Genomic DNA, 22235 nt, shown 5'->3' with positions numbered 1-22235 from the left:
ATGGAAAAAAGCGAAGTAAAACATATGAATCAATCAAGAACCCAATCCCGCCTGAAATTGGGTGGAACTGAAATCAACAAAACCATTTTTAGATTAGAGTGATTAAGGTTGAATGCAGACAAACCAGCATTTTCTGGAATGCAAATGCGAAAAGCACAATAAAAAGTGAAAAAATTGAAAACATTTATTAAATATTTTACTGAGGTTGTATTAAACATATTGAAATCATTTTTTTGAAAAGAGAAAAGTAGCAAATTTCCTAATGTGCATGTGTGATCATTTCCATGCTGACAGTACAATGAAGATGCTATTCCAACAATTTCTTCAGCATTGGACGAGACAACTTCCCTGCAGGAGACATGGGTAGCTGGTCCACAAAGATAACTCCTCCTCTCAGGTGCTTGTAGTATGGTGTTCTTTCTGAAACATAAAATTCACAGCGAAACAAATTATGTTCAATAGTTTGGACATGGACTGTGCTCAAAATACCAATCGTTACTTCAGGATTTTGGCCAAATTAATTTCTTAATTTTGAGGTGAGTGTCTTGAATGTTAATTTCCTACGATACGTATTTTGCAGTCTACAAACTTATAAATTTCCGAGAAAACGGATGAAAAGCCCAAGCATCACCACCATGTAACGTTCTACCTTGTAGAACGCAGGATCGAACCAAAGAGTCCTTCTTTATGTTAATATACCGCATGCATTTTTTTTTTTAAAAAATGTATCAATATTTGTTGCAAAGATGAGCGTTGGTAATGATGTATTATTTTCTTTTCGAGGGAGGGTTGACGCTTGGACTAGGTAACACAGCATGGTGCACATGGCCGACTTTGGGCCTAAGTTGCCTAAGTTTTGTGGGGGTGGCAGAATCGAAAGTTTCCATTCTCATCTAGGACTATTTTGCTAAATGACTGTTAGATTTCCGAAACATAAAACTTACTCTTTATTACTTTGCTCTTTAGGCACCAGGAAGTTAACAACAGTATCTTTAACTTGTAAATTTTGTAAAAGCTTTTTTTTTTTTTTTTTTTTTTTGCGGGGGACAAGTGCTCCCCCTTGCCCCCACCAAGTTACACCCATGATGGTGCATGTTGCCACATCGTGATCATCGCTTGCTTTGCACATCAGCACACTGCTTAACTGCATAAATTGACGCTTGCTGGCTGGCTATTCAGTGTGGCTCGGCAGAATGGCATGTGGGACCCCAATGTAAATGCAGAATTAAATGCCTAGTGAAAAACCATAAGTACGAGGGACACATAATTTCAGCGTTTTCTTGGGGGGGGATAATTCATTAGTTTCTAACTTCTTTTGTCTCTGGGCTTTGTCTTTGACCTATCTGAAAGAATCTCCTAGAAAAGGAGAGCCCTAAAGAAAAAGAAGGATGCAGCAACAGCAACCCAACACAACCCAAGAGGGAAGAAGATTCAGAAAATTTTTAAAAAATTGAACCTTCATCTTAGTTTTACACCTTAGAACAGTTACACAGGATACATGTAATATAACAGAGACCCATCTATTAATTTAAGGCTATTCTCACCTTTCCAAATTCTATTGCAAATGAGAAACTGAAAAGCCAACATTACCTTCCACGTATTTCTGGAGTTCATGTTCTGTGACGTCATGTCCTGGTTTCTTGACAACGTAAGCTCTTGGAAGCGCGGTGCATTCTGGGTCTGGAACTCCAAGCACTCCAGCAGCCATCACTGCTGGATGAGATTGCAGGAGACCCTCTAGTTCACTTGGGGATATCTGAGAAAAATGCAGAATCATTTATTTCGAAGTAACTTTGAAGCAAACTCAATCTGGGTACCGGTAATAATTAATTTAATTCATAAAATAGTTTCTTTATACTTACGTGGTGTGCTTGATACTTGAAAGTTTCCTTTAGTCTCTCAACAACATATAAGTGTCCATTGTCATCAAAATAGCCGATGTCCCCTGTGGACAGCCAACCATCCTCATCAAATGATTCTTTCGTCTCCTTTGAATGAAATAAATTAGGGCATTAGAAGGAACATACTCATTATGTATGATGTTCTTGTTCCGATGTTATTTAGGATCCTACCGTATTTCATTCCATACCACGTTTCGGGTATTACATGACAACCTTTGTCGTAATAAAAAAATATACTTCCTTTGAAATAATATGCTTAATTATGAATGGGATTCGGATTCAAACTAACTAACTAACAATTCTCAAAACACCCATGAATCATTAAAAATGCCCTTGAAATTTGTAAAAACTTCCGATATTAAAATATAAACTTCAATTTTTCGTGACAAATGAGTCACGCTAATGCAAAAAATCAAGACAACAAAATAATCACGGCATTTGTTTAAACAAATGAACAATTTGTTGCAACAGAGGAGTTACGGTATTTGTTAAAGAAATTGAACTATTCGAAACAACAAGAGAGAATGGAACATGTTAAATTAATTAAAAAAATCCATACAACATTCATCACAACAATAAAGAATGTTATTTTATCCCCCTTAATATTTTTACATACGTTTTGACATTTTCTCTCAGTGTTTCCATATCATTCAATCTATCCTGTTCATTTCTTCTTTGTTATGAACATTAAAATATGAATAATTTTGACATCTTGTAGAGCTTTTTTGCACATTAATTCTCCCCTTTTTATTAAAAATCACATCGTAATAAAATTATATTATATGCATAGCATTTATTTGCCATAATTACATCAACTTCGTGTTAGACTTCATATGTTTTAAGGGTACTGAAGTTATCAATAAAGCTGTGGAACTTGAAGTGAACTTCTTGAATATCAATCAGAATAACTTCTTTTGTTTCTGACTAGGGCGTATGATAATTTCAAGAATTTAAATTTAGATTAACTTTACCATCTTACCACGTAATCCTGTATAAATAGAAAATGCAATTTACACTCATACATCTGTTGATAGTTTGATATGGTTTCATGACAAATGAACTTTATGCTATCCAGTTATATCTTGGTATTTTACTTTAAAAATTCATCCAACAAGTACTTAGTATTAAATAAGTTAGTATTTACCTTAGGTTTCTTGAGATATCCCTTCATAACGGAGCGGCACTTAACCCGTAGTTCACCCTTTTGTCCCCTGCCTAGGGTTTTGCCTGTCTCCAAATCTGTAACCTAGAAATTAAATAGAAAGTGTTTGTTTTCAGGGACACAACAAAATTTGCTGGCAAAATTTCTATACTAAAGTGTACAATAGTGTTGTTATAATGGCTCTTTATTTGCAAGAAATATCTTTGTAGCAGTATCGGTCATCAGGTGAAAAAACTGTGGGGTGGGGTAGCTGCTCCCATGCCCCCCTAATTCCTCGAAAGAGGTACAAATTATTCAATAATATAATTTTGTTTGGTTAATTTTACTTCTTGAGCTTCCGTGTAGGCTAATGGCGGAGTGGTCAGTACACTGCTACGTCAGTGGTACGAAGTTCGAATTGAGGGTAAGACATAGATTTTTGTGTTCAGTCAGAAACTATACGGAAGAGTAAGAAATGGAAAACAAGATATTTATTTATTTATTTACTTCTTCTTTTGGATGGCGAAGTTAAGGCACAAGCCTTTTCTTACACTTAACCATCTCTACTCCACATTTTACAAATTTAGTTGAAATATCTAACAGTTTGCGAAATATAGAAGATCAAAATACGAAAGAAAAGAAAAAAACACAAAGAGAGAAAGAAAAACACAAAAAAGAAAGAAGAAAAAACACAAAAAAGAAAAAAAACACAAAAAGACAAAACACAAAAATACACATATATGCTGTAAGAAACGTAAAAAAATGCACATACAGTATGAACACACACAACAAAAATACTTAAAATACAGAAAAGTCGGTCGGTGTTTGGCCTGCAAATTTAGATCAAGAAAGGTTTCATATTATTTTCATTTACTTATTAAGGGAAATGTAATTAGAAACACCGATAATAATAAGATGCATTTTTTTAAAATTGAGAGAAATGGCTAGCTTCCTTGCCTTTAGTGCAAGCGGTCCCGAGTTCAATTCCTGATGGGAACTCCAAAATAACGATCGGTCTCGAAAGCCAGAAAACATCGACGATGGGACTCGTTGCACTGACCACGCTTTACCCAACAATAAGCCGCTTTGTATCCCTCAAAGGGCTCTTTGAGCTACATTATAACACGTGTTTGAAATTTCTTCGGCATTCTGACATTTCAGAATTTGTGAACGATACTTCTTGTTCCCAAGAATCAGTATATACATTTCTAGAAAATTACATTTTATAGCAAATTCTAGTGCTTTAAGACGCCAGAAATTAAAATTCAGAAGGGAAAATACATGAATATAAAACAAGGGCAAATCAAAACTTGAGCTTCTAAAACACACATTAGTGCTTTTCAAAACATCAATTACCTATTCAGTTGCAAGAACGTGCAATGAACTTTCTCCTTCCATAACGTCCCTCACTAATTTTAACAACTTCAAAACTAAACTAAAAAATCTAGTATTAAATGAACAATATCTCTGTTCAAGCACTCACGAACAGTAGCTCTCACTTTTGAACGAACTTCCTAAAAACAACTATTCTTATTTTGAATCTATACTTTCTCCCTTACATGTCGTCAATCTTTGACTATATTTTGTCCTTTCTTGTGTATTAAAAATATTTTTATATCATCTTAATTTGTAATAATCCTATCCTAAATTACACTAAGCACAATCGTGTCTATTTATTCGTATATCTTCCGTGTATTTTTTCTTTCTTTTCTTTCGTGTGTAAGCGAGCCATTGTTCTCACTAATGTATTTGTTATTCTTCTGTGTCTCTTGTTTGTTTGTTATATGTCCTTAGTATGTAGTAATGTATCTATTGGGGTTAGGTGGCTGAACAGCCGCAGGGTGAACCTTGTCTTTCGATAAAGAATAATTGAATTGAGTAGTCGTGTTCATATTTATGTTCCAGATGAAGGGATCTTACTAATTGAACCACAAGTGAATCTTTCTGTGGATACTAAAACGTCATGTTTCTCTTTTTTTGAATAATATAGAAACTTACGCACCTTTATGTCTACAAACGGGAAAACAACACCGGAGCTCAATACTTTTGAATCTGAAAATAAAAGAAAACAATTAAAAACATATGCCAAAGAAAGATTGTAACTTTTCTCAGGTGGTTACTGTTGAAGTAACAGCAGAAGATTTATTTTGCCAAAAAGAAAAAAAGAATAATCTACAATATTCTACTTCATTTTTGTCAGTTATGCTTTACATGTATTTGGGATGTATTCTCAGACTTTTCATGGTGTGTTTGAAAGAAACAAATGCACAATTTCCGCTGATGTAGGAAGCTTCCCATTTAAATTATTCCCATGAATATGCACGCAAATTGGATGTTGAGCTGGGTTATTTTCAGTGCATTCCTTGCGTCATCTTATACATGCATTAGATGCGAGTCTAGTAAATGACTTGACAGGAGACGTTCCTCTGCGCAGACGCAAGAGACTACAGCGCACTTTATTGCGCATGATTCACCTGACGCAAGAGAAGCTCCTCCCACTATAGTGGAGCCACAAGCAAAGAAACCTGCGCAGACCCGCGACTCCTGTGCACCATACTCCCACGAGGAAGGGAGGGAGAGAGTCGACCATGCTTTCTTATGGCCCGAGCGGAACGGAAGAACGGAAAGTTGGCGGGGTCTTTTCATCCAAGGTTTTTTTTTCCTTGTGGTCGCTCTATACTAGCTTTTTATTATTCTGCGCATGCCTCGCTGCGCATACATACAAAATGGAGGAAACTCTACGAACTGCTGTGTCATTTTGAGCAGGTAGTGGCTAAATGCTCGTACCCTTACCTGGCGCCTGAGGAATATTGAACATCTTAGCGGCCTTACTGCACGTTACAACAGAGCATTCTGTCTGTCCGTAAGCCTAAACAAAAGAGAAGAAAATAAAGTAGTAACAGAAGAATCTTTTGACAAGAACATAAACATAAAATACCCTTAGGACCTTTCTTTTAACAGTTATAACAATTTTTGATATTACAAAAGTCGGTCTGTAATTTGTTTTATCAATATTTTTCAATTTTATTCTGTAGAGTGGTAAGAAACCAGGCTTTATGTTCCCTAATGTATTTCAACATTTGACTGTCCATTTTCATCATCACGATTAGGGACGTAAAATTAAGATATACAATTTTAAAAGATAAAAATCTGCAAAGAAAACCACGCTGCCTTCCCGTGTTAACTGATGGCTGACTTTTCTTATGTTCCTTTGCTTCCTTTTTCTAAGAGAACAAAAGTAAAAGAAAAGAAAATGACATATAGGGTTCGAAGTTGATGACAAATCAGATTTTTTTTCCTGAGAACCTTGAAAACATATTTTATCGTGGAAGATCCACTTTCAAAGAAAATGAATGACTTATAGCACAGATAAGGGTATATAAGCAGATCTGGAACTAAGGCAGGAAAACCGGTGCACTGACCTCCCGCTGAGAATCGCCATTCGCAAGAAGTTTTGTAATAATCCGCTGAGAGGCACCGCTCGCACTCTCGTTTCCACTTATTCTGCCAAATAGACTAAGAGATGGCGCTGCTGAATTTCACCACTGTCGATTCTCAGCGGGAGGTCAGTGCACCCGTTTTCCTGCCTTAGTTCCAGATCTGCTTATATACCCTTATCTGTGCTTATAGTGAGAAACCTTGCGGCGTATTCGAGTTTTATTCAATTTTTCAGCTACTCTCTTGTAATTTATGAAAAATTCAAGATTTCATTTCCAGATCGAAATCATTTTTATGACATTTTTTACAGTTATTAAGTCATCAACTTCCGAGCCCTGGTGAAAAACACATAAGAAGAGTGAAGGAAACGGAGCGTGTAAAAGTAGATCTAAATCGATGTATGGTGACATATTAGAAATGAGCCTTTACTTTTCTTAATATGGCGACTGCCATCTAAAAGCTACCATCATAAATAAGTAGGGGTGTGCGGGATCCCGAAAAGTCAAGACCGGAATCGGGAAAAAATATTTCCCGTCCCAATACCGACTTCAGGAAATTACTTCCTGACTTTTCGGGATCCCGAGCAGTCGGGAAATACCGAATTGTCATTTTAAAAAGTCGTTAATTCTCGACATTTTCTGCATTGTACGTTTCTGTAACTTACCGGAAATTGTTATCTTTTATTCCAGAAATGCAAAAACAATCACTTAAAGTGAAAATAGCGTGTAGAATTCTAGATTTCCAAAGCTTCGGGAAATTTCGAACTTTTCCCGTCCCGAAAATTTCGCGACTCGAATTTCTCCCGTCTCGAATGTCGGGATTTAAAAAAATTCCCGTCCCGACCCAAAAAATTCTGTCCCGCACACCCCTATAAATGAGATATACTTACGAATTCGACGGTCTTCAAATTTGGTAACTTTGTTTTGAGTTCTTCCACAACATTCCTTTCCAATGCAGCTCCTCCAGTGAACATGTACTCCAAACTGCTAAGGTTGTATTCCTGAGAGATGGGAGTTTTCAGCAACCAAACCAGGACGTATGGAAATCCTCCAAACATATTTGGCTTTAAAAGAATAGCTTTATTAGTCATTTATGTTCCTTCAAGGACTTCATAGCCTTGCCTGGTTCGCTGCATTTTTTGACTCTCTCTGCACTCTCGCATCTAGTTGGTTACAAAGTGTAACACCGAGCAGTCTACTTCGTTGATTTGGTGTCGCGTAGTGAATTTGGTGTCTGCACCGTTTGCACCGCGTGCAACGTACGTTCAAAGCAGCAGATAGGCATTTGTTGAATCTACACCGCTATTCTTGGCTCCAGCGTCTACTTGATTGAAAGCAATTTCCTTGCACCACCTTGACACTGAGATGCACCTGCACTACACCTGGTGTCGAAAAGTGTAGCAAACTACACGGAGCCTATTATTGCTGACCTTTTTGCTATAATATTTATCATAACGTACTACGATGCCTGAGATCCTAGGTTCGAAACATGGGCTAAGCATGGATGTACCATCGTGTTCTTCCCATTTTTTCTTTCATCAGCTCATCTCCGTCGTCGCAATTAATATAGGAAGAAAATTGGCGTATGATAACCAAGATAGAAATAGAATTTGACTATTTCTTCAGTTTCAGCAGGATGTTCGCTGTAGTTTTTCTGGATAATGCACTACCAAATGACCAATCATATTAGCGATGTATCCGAGTCATCTAATGAGATATAACAATACACTTTACTTATTAAAGTATTGAACTCAGAAACGCAATGTACTACAAGTAACCCTACCCACACATACTTTACATTTTGTCTCATTGTACATTTGTTATAAACAAGGTTTTAGTTACGCCAATAAAATGAATTGGTATCATCAATTACTAATTGCACCACATCGTTGATGTTTTCGATATACAGATATCACATTTTCAGTGCTTTTGAAGGGTATAACGGGTGACCTTCACTCAAGACACCAAATGTAAACCGCTTTTCCACGTAGTACACCCTGAACTGCATGTTGCAGACTAGTGAGTCTTTGCCTTCTTGATTACAAGGCGATGACGTTACCACTACGCCATCGAGGAATCTATTATTTTGACCATCAACACCTTCAGTATTAAAATAAACTTCAGAATTAGAAATACATATTATAGATTTCATTAATATGTAAATAAAGTAATATTATTATTATTAACACCTTAATCGGAAGAAAGAGCCATTTTACTTTAAAAAAATGTTGTTTACACTTTCGTTACCTTGTATTTTGTCACGGCTTCCAGCACTTTCTCTCCAGAATACACAGGAATGGTGAATACTCTGAGTCCCTTCATTAAATGATGTAAACTGATAAAAAGCCCGCTGAAGTGGAAGTTGGTGAACGTGATCACAATGTCTTTGTCGTACAACACATACCTACACACAAATTAAAAATGAGAATTATTTAAGCAAAATAAGATGCAAGCACGAACATTAAGAACACTCCAAAAAAAATATCTTTTTGCCTGCCTCCACCCAGGCAAAGTAGTTATTTCAAACTACAAGGGTCGTTCAAGGTTGACCGGGACTTTTATTTCTGCAGAGGAAATAGGTAGCAGAAGAAACACCAAACTATGTCAGTTTTTCAAAGTATTCTCCGTGCGCGCCGACGCACCGTTGCCATCGTTCTGGCTGCTCCCGAATTCCTTTGGCGTAGAAAGAACTTGGTTGTTGTCGTAGCCACTGGAGGACATCGCCCCGCAGTGCTTCGTCTGTCGCGAATTTCTTCCCTCCCAGATGGTCTTTAAGGGGTGCAAACAAATGATAATCACTGGGGGCTAAATCCGGACTGTAGGGGGGATGGGGCAGAACTTCCCAGCGCATGTCGGCCAGAGTTGTTGTTGTCACATTGGCCGTGTGAGGGCGGGCATTGTCATGGAGAAGAATGACATTTCCAGACAACATCCCAGGTCTTTTCTTGCGAATGGACTTTCGTACAGCACCACTCAACAATGTGGAGTAATACTGGGCATTAATCGTGCTTTCTTTGTCCAGAAAATCCACATGGATAACGCCCTTCATGTCCCAGAAGACATTTGCCATGATCTTTCCAGCGGACGGCTGCGTTTTGCTTTTCTTGGGGGGCGGGGAACCTTTATGCCGCCACTCCATGCTGCGTCTTTTGGTCTCTGGGGTTGAATTGTGCAACCATGTTTCATCACACGTGATGATGGATTGCAACAATTCATCACCTTCTGCTCGAAACCGATTCAGAAGCTGTTCACAGACCGTCCTGCGTGTCCACTTCTGATCGAATGTCAGCTGGCGGGGAACCCACCTTGCACAGATTTTGCGGAAGCGTAAGTGGTCGTGAATGATTGTCTCAACACTCCCGACACTGATATTCACCTCGGCAGCAATATCCCGCACTGTTACTCGCCGGTTCTCAAGAATCATTTGCTCAACACGTGCGATATTCACTGGTGTGACTGCAGTCGGGCGAATGTGTCCATGCGCTTCATTTGTCACCAGCTCCCGTCCTTCGCGAAACTGCTCACACCATTCGTACACTCTCGTCCGCGACATCGTTTGTTCACCATACTGTGCTTGCAATCGTCTGAAAATCTCAGCTAGTTTCACTTTCTCCTTCACGAGAAATTTGATTACACACCGCTGCTCCACAGCCACAGACACAATGCTTGCCGCCATGTTCGCTGCAACTGCTGCGCATGCGCGAAATACGTCATGCCGGGTGCTAGTTACTCGCGAAGGAATACATTACGTCACCCGCACGTTTCATCATGATCCGGCTATTCATCGATTTTTTACGTACAAAAATCCCGGTCAACCTTGAACGACCCTTGTAATTTTGGCATTCTGGACACGAATATAAGCGTAACATCTCCGAATCCGCTCTAGTTTGAAAGTTATTCCTTACCCTACAGTGTCAGTTGGGTAACAGAAATGTGCTTGTTTGCTCTTTGAACTCCTGAAGCTATGTGTGTACTACTCACACACACACAAAACAAACTTTAAGGATACTCTTTAAAGTATTTACATTCTACTAAACCATGGGGATGTAAGGGGAATCAAAAGACCAAATGACTGGCAACACTTTTCTTGTCCCACAGACCACTTATTTACAAACTTCGTATTGCTACAACTGGAACGAACCGTCCGAAGATGGACGATGTCTGGCCATGCAAGTACTGACCGAGACCTAAGTCAAACTCGCCCCGTTCAATGCTCCACTCCTTACCACCTCGATGTATGAGAAAAAACTAACTGCCTGAATGATTCTCTATTCGCACCTCCTTCTTCCACTGCCCCTCTTCTTCCGCTTTCATTGCGGAATTCCCGAACTTTTCCATCCTTAGCTGGCATAGTTTGCTGGTGGGTATAAACTTTGTGAGGATATCTTTGGTTCTCTCGTCCGAGCCATACTTGCCATTACAATGCATCATACATACCATATGAAGTTACACAGCTACACCACTATGCCTGTCGGTTGTAACGAGTCTCTCGAACATTTCTCACAAGCGACAAAGTAGTTGGCCAGCATTCAGTTCCATTTCCCTTGGTGTCTTTTTTGTGGGTACTAAATATCATGCTAAAATCGTCCCCAATGCTCATTACTCGAGATCACCGCAGCTATCTTGGAAAATTGTGATGAGAGTGTATAAAGTGTAATTTCAATGATACCGCAAGAGGGTCTTCACACGTTCCTGGCAATTGTCAGCTTTATTTGCTGGATAGTTTGTGGCTACTTGCTTGACAGCATCTAAAGCTTTCTTTCCATGGACATGACTGTTGATAGATCAATTCTCTCTCTTGCAGTGGGGAGTCATAGCATGATTGTCACAGAGACACAGGGAACAGGAAAACGTAGTGTACCCATGACGTAGCACCATCAATATTGCAATGCCTTACAAGACCTCACAGATTTGCTTCTTGTACTTGTCACCTGTGATTCTTTGTTGGTTGTTTCGGTTACTTAACGTCGTTCTTGTCTTGTGCCAAACTAGCTATATAGTATGTGTATATATTGTAATAATTCAATAGACTTGCTTAGCCATGAAACTATATCAAATATCTTGACAACAGCGAGAGCGAACCATGATCTAGAGGGAATGCTAAGCAGATGTATTTTCTCAGCATTTTGCACATCATAGTGTTTTTTGAAAGGAAGGGGATTTTCGAAAACTGATTGGCTGGTGCAGGTCAAATGCCCAAGGAACCTTAACGGCTATGTGTAATGTGGAAAACCCCTTGTACTCCTAATCATGCACTCAACATATCGGACTTCGATGGGGACCGTCAATTACCACAAAATCTCACACCCACCCCTCACTATTGGTGGTTAGTATGTCCAATACATTAAAAAATAGCAACTCTTGTCCGTTACACATTTTCATTGTTTCCCAGTGGCATCTAATTGCGCCAAACATTTTACTGACTTTGTTTTAGACTATTAAAATCTTGAACCAAATAAATTATTGAGAGAAATAGACCAACAAGTCTCAAAGAAATACAGCTTGAGGTTTTTTTCCCTTTAGAAATTGCAGACGTTCATAGCCAACTCACGTAAATTATTTGAGTACCTTCGATGAAATTATAAACATAATAAAGCATTCACGTCCAGTCCAAACTAAAATCCAAGGCTGCCATTTGCTAGCAAACCTTGTCAAGTCTCACCAAGCATTCGTTACTACACCGTTAAACTCCTAATCTAAGGCAAACAGATCGAAAGCTCGTACATAAATAAAAGCTAATCGAAACTGGGTCTATAGCTAAAAGTGGAGCCCGAAGCAGTGATTCGTTAAGAGGAAATAACTTTTGACCAAAAGTCGTTTGCCCCAGTGACTTTCTTGTGAATTTTGTAATTAGGTGGAAATATTTTTAGTGTTTCCTTGCATTAGTTGAATTGAATTGAATTGAATTGAATTGACTTTATTGCTGGGCGAGGTTCAGCTGTTGCTGGTCTACCACTATATTGTCCCATGTTATCATGTATCTGGCGTTATTATTATTATTACTATTGTAAGAAAAAGCAAGGCCATAGTGGAAATTAATTCGTGCCCTGGACACGTAACAGATGAAACAGGCTTACCGAAAATTATAGACCATATAAATCAAGGAATGATGCGTGTACATCGCTCCTTTTGGAAGACCGGTGCTGCCACTAGTGGTAGGAATATAAATTACGTCCTCCTTTGGGTTTATCACCAAATTCTCAGGAAAAGCTACAAAGAAAGAAAATAAAAGCTAACAGTGTCTCAACGATTTTCATCAACTTCATCAACCCTATTTTTACGCCAGTAAAATCATCACCAATATCATACCTCACACCTTTCGATAAGCAAAGTTCAAACTTTTTTTTGTTACCTGCTGAAGTGAAGAATTAATCATTGACTTTGAGGGAGAAAACATTGAAATATAAGAATTTTAGAAATATTTAAATCATACATAACAGTATATGTTAACCTGCTAAACAGTAGTTAGTCTTGATGTAAGAATTTGATACTAGAAAAACTCTTACAATTTTGATTCACATATGCCCAACCTGAAGTAGCTCTGCACTTATGTATATTATGTATGTGTGACTAAGCTACAAGGAATGCTAGTAAATGTAAGCTGACTCTGAACTTTTTTCTTTTATGTTTCAGTGTTATGCACAGTGTTGGAATTACTTCCACTATGGATCTAACATACTCAAGTCGAACTAATGAACATAAGGCAAATGGAAGAAGGGAGTAAGTGGCCATATGAAATTCCCAAATTAAGTAGCTCAATTTTAGAGAAGACTTTGGAATGTTGTTTACAAAATCGCATTCATTATCCTATTATACACCTGTAGTACCTTTTCCGTCGTCCTTCAAAAGCTCCTCTATAGACGTTGCCCTTTGAACTTCCCCAATTGAGAAGAGTTGAACTTCCCATGGAAGCCTCTTCACTACATTCTTCACATGTTCTTCCGTATCTTTATCGCACAAGACGAACTTCGCGTCACACTCCTTCATCAGCACGTACTGCTCGTCTGGAATTTGCAAACAGATTTTTTTAAAAAAAATACAACTATGAGTTTGGAGTAAAAACATGTAGTCTTAGCGAAGCATCAATATCTCTAAGACTACAATAGAAAAATTAGAGAGCGACGTACACTGTATTGGTTCATGTTACATTTATTTCTAGGACTAATTGAGTATTGGAAAACTTGAATGTTTAGGCCTCAAGGGATGAGCATGTTTGACAAAAATAATGGTCACATGTTCTTGATTACTGGAGTGCCAATTATTTTTCTCATGTTCTGTAACTTTAGCAGTAACCCATTAACTCATGAAGTGAAAAGAATCAAAGCAATCGAAGCTTTATAGGGTATCAACAAATGATACATAGACATATGGGAGAGGTATGTTTGGAGTCCACTTTATGTTCAGATGGGCTAATTGGAACTGGGCATATATTTTAAAGTGGAATGCGAACCACTGCACAATGTGCTTTAAATGCCAAATTAAATGCCAAAACCGAGATCGAACCCGAGGCCATTTGATTACAAGGCGACAGTTTTACTACAAGGATACTGGGGAGGCCACTGGGCCTGTGTGTTCGAAAGTACGAATATCTCCGATAGTCAAGTTTCGTTAATAATTTCGCGATTTAGGTCTTAAATATAGGGAACAATTTAGATGCAATTTACGGACTAAAGAAACATCACATCAGAATATATATTCTGTATATTCTCTTAAAATAATTTATTATCTTTATTGCTCAGTTACATTTTACATTCGGAGATAACGTTAATTTTAGGAGACTGTGGTGTTTGCTTATAGCATTTATTCTTTAAAGCTCCACCACATTCTCCTCGTTAAATTTTACGAGGAGGTTTTGCGTCAGAGTGTAATTAACGCTCGAGTCTCGACACCGTTTGTAAATTCGGCAACCCTGCTTCCCCTAGCGGGAGAAATTTGTAACTCGACTGAGAAGCCACGGCTACGGGAGAGTTTTCTCACGAGAGCGAGTGCAGTAGTAATTGAGGCATACATAGGAAGAGAGGTTCTCTCTCTCCTCCTCGTCGATACACCGGGGAAGGTGATCGGAAGCTGGTCAAAAATTGATACATGGAATAACCAGGTATAATTATGTAATTCATTTTGGTTTTGTTAAAAGACTAGTCACTTTTGGATTAATTTGATTTTCGTAACAGTTTTTGCAATTACTCATTTCACCAATAATACTTATATGAAATATTCCATGCCGCTTTAGTACGGTCTAAGTTCAAACCTTGATTTGAGAATATTCATAACGTAATAACAAAAAAGTTCCGATCACCTAAACCAGTACCAAGTATTTATTTGTATGTGTCGCCTCTTCATAATTGAGTTTTAATGGTATGTATGAAGAATGTGAATTATTTATAGTACATGTGTGTTTTTTACTTTCTAATGCATACGTAAATTATTGCGAGGACGTGTGTGTCAAATATTGGGGTCCAGTTATGAATTGTATAAGAATTATATTGTTAAAATAAATTACCACGAAAAATGAAATCTTTCGACGTTCAGAATATTTTTTGTCGATCAACTATTCCAGTTTTATGTACACTAGGACATGCTGAAATAACAATAAGCAAAGGGATTGTTTTAATGTGCTTGAATGAGATAAATGATAAGAGTAGAAGTCTTTTTCTGTATTTTTGTAATTTATTATCTATTCCGTCGATTCTAGACAATCACGAAACGGAACTAGATAACAGAACTGCTAAACTTGGGGAAGAGGATACTGTAATTCAGTGGGTTTTGATACTCTTGATCCACGTTATTTTGTAAGTCAGTAAAAAGGGAGGGGGGGGGGCAAATTAAAAATCTCTGTGCTAATAAATAAATAAAGTATATTGGATGGATGGTGATTGTTATCGCAGATATTTTAAATTCTAAAATGATTGGAGCAAGAAGTAAGACAAGGGTTGCGGGTCGTATATTTCTCCCATATCTAGAATTACGTATTTGACTTGCTTTTTACTTCAAATGGGCCAATTGCTGATGTGAAGTGGTCGGCGGCTTAGTCAGCATAAAAATAAAATTAGTTTTTTTTTTTTTTTGCTTCCAACGTTTTACCATTTTTTGGTTTGAATGCCACGACCACGTCACAAGACGTAAAGGTCAATTAAGTTTTAAAATAACCACAGATTGGGCCTTTGTAGAGAATGTTAGGAGTCTGTGGACAAATTACTAATTGTAGTTATATCATCAATTTGTTGGAGTGTTTCATTACGTGTCAAGTTTATCATTGTCATTTGGACTGTGCCAAGAGCTTACTCAATTGTACTGGTAAAACTTCAAATTGTGTTCTTCCAATTTTGTTGCCATCATTCTCAAGCCCGGAATTATAAATGTGAACTCCCCTTATATACAATTTCAGTTATAATATTTACCAAACCATATCAGATGGATTGTTATATTTTAGAAAAATATTTTTACCACATTTGGAATATCAGTTTACCATTTAGTTGCTCTGTTCAAAGTAATTTTTCGAATTGTAGGCCCCTTTGCAACTGAGCCAGTAGTCCCCCCAAACCTCCTAAATCCACACCTGATCATAGTGAAACTCACCTTCACCGGTGCTGGGGCACCCTCCCTTCACCGCCCCGTTGCACCTCCAGGCCCCGAGGATGAAGAGGTCGAGCAGCGCCATCTCGTTGGTGACGAAATACAGAAGCTCCCCCTTGCGGAAGCCTCTCCTCGTGAGGGCGCTCGCCACCTTCCTCGACAGTGGCTCCACCTCCGAGAACAACACTCTCGTCCCATGGACGGTGTCCGTCTGGAAAGGAAGAAGAATCATGAGAACTCTGTTTGTAATATCGAATGGCAAATGGTCAAAGAACTACACTGGTCGACAATTGCTAAGGAACAAACACATATTGACCTATATCTTTTTCATACACAACTCCGTGTCCGATGAATTGCGGTACTGTGTGACAAGTGATTCTGGACATCAAATGGTGTGGAGGGAACGTGGAACACGATGTCATGCACAGCACATCTGTGAACGTGTCAGGTAAGGGGTACCCGGATTCATGGTATGGGGGGGGGGCATAATGAAAAATGGGAAAACACCACTGCACATCTTCGCCGCAGGATCCGTTACTGGAGCACGGTATTCTACAGAGATCCTGGAAGGTTATGTTCGTTTTCTTTCGGGGTGCAGTGGGTCCTGACTTTCTTGACATGGATGATAATGCGCGTTCACACAGAACTGTCCAAGTGACAGAGACACTGGAAAGAGAAAACATCACCCGCATGGACTGGCCTGCGTATTCACCGGATCTCAATCCCATCGAACATGGGTGGGATGCTCTCGGAAGGCGGGTTGCACAAAGGAACCCCCCACCCCGGACCCTCCAGGAGCTGAAAACTGCACTTCAGGAAGAATGGGACAATATACCCCTTGCGCTCACGAACGCTCTCATCGACATCATGCCAAACAGGTGTGCAGCTTGCTGTGCAGTCCACGGTGGCCACACGCCATACTGATTTCCTCGGGGCTCACTCTACACATGCCAAATTGTGATTCATGTGCGCTTTCCTCACTTTGTTTTGCTTATGCTGGTTTTGCTTTATGACGTCCTGTTTCTTTGGTTGATGGGCAATCCCCTTCATCTTTTCTCAATAAACCTTAACTGATATCTGTACTTATATATTGTTCACTTGTTGCACCCTGATTACGTAGTCGAAAGTTATTGGTAAAAACGTGTTTGTTCCTTAGCAATTGTCGACCAGTGTATAATATACACGTACTTACCACCCATGCTGTGTCCTTAGTCTTATCTATGTGTTGCTGCATTTTGTCAAAGATATAATCCGTAAGAGGAACGCATGGCAGGGGTTTTGCGGATTCTTCTGGTACAGGGCAGGTGAAAATCAGGTCCTCCATTGTCTTCACTGTGAAGAAAGAAACTAATTTACAATGTGGAAAATGCGCAAAAAAAATACAGCATGTTACATTTAGGAAAACGCCACCCCTTTGACAGTGCATTTCAGACCCTTATGTCCAATTCGATTCAATTTTTCAAAAGGTTTTTTCGTTAAATTTATGCAGGCTTTAATGATTTTTATCCTTTCTTCTCTGATGTCATCTTCGTTAATATTTGTTAAATGTTCCTTGAAATGTTTATTTGACTACCATCCATTCCGATTTTTAATTTTTGAGAATATTTTCATCAGATTACCTTTATTCAAAGCATATTCACTTGTAGCCAGTTGTTGGTCCACTTTGTCGGATATTATCCATGTGTTCGTGTGCGTGTGTAAGACACATGAGTTTGTATAATACTCTTATGTAAAGTGAAGAACAACAATGACATAAAATTGTTTATTGGCTACTTAACGAAGCAAATAAACCACACGCTTTGACACCAAGGACAGATAATGAAGATTTATTTCAGATTAATTACCGGAAATGCATCTTCAATTATTAATAAATATCAATCAACACTTCATGCACATTGCATAGTGTTTATATTATATATGTGTCCGAGTGAAAGGAAAAGATAGAGAGATTGAGTGTAACCAGTGGCATGGCGTGGTTTTTTCAAAAGTGTTACCGGTCATCAGACGTTATCATCTCCACCCTACCCCGCTCCCCCCAAAACATGCCTTTGATCTAGAGTTTTGTTAATTTCGTTCTTTTTTTGTGCAATCCGCTCAATGATTTAGCCACAAACACTCCTAGAAAGAACTATCACTCATGAGAAAGTTACCGCGAAAATCTAGTGAAAAGTGGTCGAGCCTTGTCAACCATCTCTGTTTCTTTGCAAAGAGGTGGAACAAGAACCACACATTTCTCGGGTCAGTTTGAAGTTTCTGCGGTGAGTAGACGACAGAATTCCCCTCCTCCAGCAGTGGAAGGGAAGTCCAGATGTACGTACTACTGTTGTCAACTTAGTTTTTTGGAGCAAGGTTTGTCCAAATCACGAATCGCATCAAGTACTTATATTTTCGTCTATTACTAAACGGTCTCAGTTGTAGTTAAATCCAGATTTGGCTTCGCAGTCTAGCTCTTGTTGCTTCAGAGAAATAGAATCCCCGTTTTAGGCGGGATTTAGCTCTTTTCTGGACATCCAACGTGACAACACTTGCTGATCCGGTAGGCCGCACCGGTAACTGGGCTAATACAAGTCCATACCAGCTAACTGTAGAGCAGGGCCGCGCATATCAGCAGAGGAGGAGGAAGAGGAAAATCGAGTGGTGAAAGCACAGCGTTGCCAACCGTACGGTCCTGACCATACATGTACGGACGTACGGTCCAGACCTTAGTCCGTACGCTAAATGCACGGCTTGTCAAAATTTCCTCTTGCAGTTTTATCCCTAATATTTCCCTAAGAAATTCTTAAACCAATCGTACGGACCTGGAGACAAGGATGTACTGAGGATTGAGGAGAGGTTCAGTAATATTAAACCCAAGGTGTGTTTCTATTCAGACGAGAACTTTAGGAGATATTCTTGATAATAATAGATGATATACATGACATAGAATTTAAAATTATAAAATACATGAATAACATAAAAGAAAAATTATAATAATAAGTTATAATAGAGTAAAAGAAGAAAGAAAGAGAGAATATACTTATATGTTTTAAGGTCCTTATACCACGAATTTTCTGAAACCAGCAGGTTAACTTGTGTAGGCTACAATACAATTATTGATGTAGATATGAATTTCACAATGTACATTGAGTAAGAAGTATTTATGTGAAAATCGCTTTTGGATGAAGCGAGATTATTTTAGGGAGACAGTCCTTAGACCAGTTGTTCCCAAAATAAAAGGGGAATCGTTTTAAGAGCAGGCCATCCGAAAAATAGATGTTCCTTAGTTTCTTCTTACCGCAGAATTGGAACTGGAGCTGGGACCTTCTTTGTCTTGTATCAGAGATGAGATCATCCCAGTTACTTTCTTCTCATCTTGGTTAAGATCCTTGGTCACTCTCCACATTTAATGGGTATTCAGTCCTACTCAATATCTTCTTATGGCTTCTTCTTCTTTCACTAAATATACTCACTCAACACTGTATCCTTTGTGTGATGTATCCTTATAAGTTCAGATAGGATTACATCTAATTTTGCACTATCACAGGTTTTACTTGTCCTCCAAAGCCAGGGAGATTAGGATCATGAGGGTCTCCCACGATCCCTCAGTGATGTAATATAATACCGTCTTCGGTTTATGGACGTTGGACCTTCTTCATAAAACTTCAGTTCCTCTTCTTTCTCTTTTACATCACTCACATCACCAATCACTTCACTACATCTTGTTGGTTTTGGTCTCGAGCTTCGCCTAACACAGGTATCCTCCAAGTCTGGTGTTGAGGCCTCAGGTGGAGTAGGAGTCCTCGGGTTGGAACACTAAAGTTCATACTCACTTTTGGAGATTAATTCAGCAAGTCCTTAAGACATGCCTCAGGTACAAGAAGCGCAACCAAGTACAGTCAACCGCAATAAAAATGGGACACCTACATCCTGAAATACTGGCTTCCATGCAAGGTGTTATGTGTGCTGCCGAACTTGACGGCGGTGCTAGAATTTGGCATTGAAAATTTGCAATTTAAATCCACTTAGCACCGTAGAGTTAGGCAACACACATAACGTCTTGCAGCGAATCGATTATCTCAGGATCTAGATGTCCCGTTTTTATTGCCTGTGACTGTACCTTTCTTTTACTATGTGGCGTATTTATCCATTTTTCTGCGCCAATGATATTTACGGATATTTACATGTTCCATGCAGTGGAGGGGGGGGGGAGGGAAAGGCGTGTGGAGCCGAACTTTCTTATGGTGTTTTTCTTGGAAGCGTTGTTATGACGAACAATTTGAGATCGTAAAGGGCTTGGCTTGCACGAGAGCCGGAAGAAACCCGCCTGCAGGGAGTCGTGTCTAATGTAATATGCAACATGCGCCCTCAAACAATGTTCTGGGTATTACGTAAGATAACTTCCTTTAACAAGAAGCCACAGTCCCCAAGGACTGCCAGGTTTTTCTCTTTACCCACTAGTTCCAGGAGAAAATCAAGGGAAACCCGATGCAGTTACTTCAGTCCGACGCGACCACCACTATCAATGTTGCCAAGGTCAATGATATTTCACTACGCATGGAGAAACCTCAATTTACATTACTCACATGGGTTTGATTTGATTGATTGATTTGGTGTATTCTTTGTGCACAGGTAGGCTAATCGAGGCTAGACCTACAATTTAAAATGGGATCCGAGCCACTATGTGCCTCCACCGAGAATCAAACCCGGGACCCATTGATTACAAGGCTACGACGTTGCCACCGTGCCATGGGGTATGCCTATTACTCACATGGGCTTTTGGCTTATAAAACTGATACATTTTGTAAATTTTCAATTTTGTATTTTTCCATAAGAATGTATCGTGATTATATCAAACTGACTACCACATATTCTTTGAATGGAGTTTTGTGAAACGTTGAGACAATTTTTGCATTAACTGTCGATCATGTTCCCATTAAATATATGTATGAAATCGTTTACCTTCTGCAGAAAATACATTGAGAAATGTTACAATAGAGAGGACATTTTGCAAATATGAAACGTGTATTATAATAAGTGCATTTGAACGTAAGGGATACAGTACAACATGTATTTTATTTACCTGTTCATATTATTTTGTGAAGTGTCAATTTGTGTACTGTTCATACTAGGGTGACCATAATATTTTGACCCAAAAACGGGGCATCTCAAGGAGATCAGTTTATCTCTCCCCCTTTCATGAAAAATCGGCTAGGCCTTATTATAAAATTATTCTTATTTTTAACGTGTTGTTATTATTTATTAAAGGATGGATCACATAAATGATGCATCATAAACACTCTTTCTTTCTGATCAACCTTTGATGTTAGTCCCATGCTGAAGTTGAGTAATGCCAGAAGTATTTAGCAGAAGACAGCTTTATTCTTCACCAACCGTTTATAACCTTACCCCACATATCAGACACATACTCTTGATTTTTCTTGTCAAGACGCAGGAACTTTAAATTCCTTTTGCAACTCCGTAAAGAAATTGCATGCTCATTCACTGCTTTACAAAAATGACAGAACACGTGCAAAACAATGGATCTTTTTTAACATAAAATTTCTCTGAAATGTAGACTTAGTATTCAAGATAACTCCTAGACTTTTATAAAACGGGACAAGTAGTGGCTTTTTAATAATACAGACGGGACGACCGTGACACGCCTCTGAAACGGGACTGTCCCGTTCAAAACGAGACGTCAGGTCACCATAGTTAATACTGAATACTAACACAAACAATGAAAAACTTGGAAAAAATAAATTGAATACTGGACCATACATATATTGAGAAATAAAGATCTTGTTCTGGAGGCGTTTCTACCTCCAAAGTTCCTCTTTTGTAACAAGAACGTTTTGCACAAACTCTAGAATAAGCATAATAAGCAAAGTGGTTTTACAGCCATATCTTCAAATATGTCTGACGTTTAAACTGATCATCTGGTTGGTGCTGATCACGTAAAACCAGAAGTATTTTACACTAATAAGCTCACTGTACTAATGGCCAAATTACATAAATAAATATAAACGAAAGGAATGTAGCACTGAAGCAGAAGGTGTACGCTAATGATTAAGATTTACCAGAGGGTATACGGCGTAGGACCATCGACTACAACAGCCATGCATGTATCTAGTAATACATAAAATCTCTTTGTACGTACCCAACACAACGTATCCTTATGATGCACAAGACTACTTTGTATTTCAA

The 22235-nt window shown here is 38.7% G+C and overlaps 1 protein-coding gene across 1 annotated transcript in view; it reads right to left on the bottom strand.

Moving 5' to 3' along the window:
- Window positions 1–205: 205 nt before the first annotated feature.
- The window catches only part of LOC145997483 (uncharacterized), a 39436-nt gene continuing 17406 nt past the window's right edge, over window positions 206–22235 (bottom strand). Inside the window, exons 13-24 of the mRNA XM_083134618.1 lie at window positions 17245–17384; window positions 16056–16263; window positions 13307–13483; window positions 12557–12689; window positions 8727–8883; window positions 7370–7543; window positions 5836–5911; window positions 5045–5094; window positions 3046–3147; window positions 1863–1988; window positions 1591–1756; window positions 206–420 (exon numbers count right to left, since the gene is read on the bottom strand). Of these exons, the coding sequence (XP_082990744.1) occupies window positions 308–420; window positions 1591–1756; window positions 1863–1988; window positions 3046–3147; window positions 5045–5094; window positions 5836–5911; window positions 7370–7543; window positions 8727–8883; window positions 12557–12689; window positions 13307–13483; window positions 16056–16263; window positions 17245–17384 (1622 nt within the window). The 3' untranslated portion in view covers window positions 206–307. The remainder of the gene's footprint in view (window positions 421–1590; window positions 1757–1862; window positions 1989–3045; window positions 3148–5044; window positions 5095–5835; window positions 5912–7369; window positions 7544–8726; window positions 8884–12556; window positions 12690–13306; window positions 13484–16055; window positions 16264–17244; window positions 17385–22235) is intronic.

This window comes from Lepisma saccharinum, chromosome 1 (assembly GCF_977018435.1).
Source record: "Lepisma saccharinum chromosome 1, izLepSacc3.1, whole genome shotgun sequence".
Taxonomy (NCBI): Eukaryota; Metazoa; Arthropoda; class Insecta; order Zygentoma; family Lepismatidae; genus Lepisma; species Lepisma saccharinum.
Note: the sequence above shows the minus strand (reverse complement) of the source record. Positions and strands in the feature narration are given on the sequence as shown.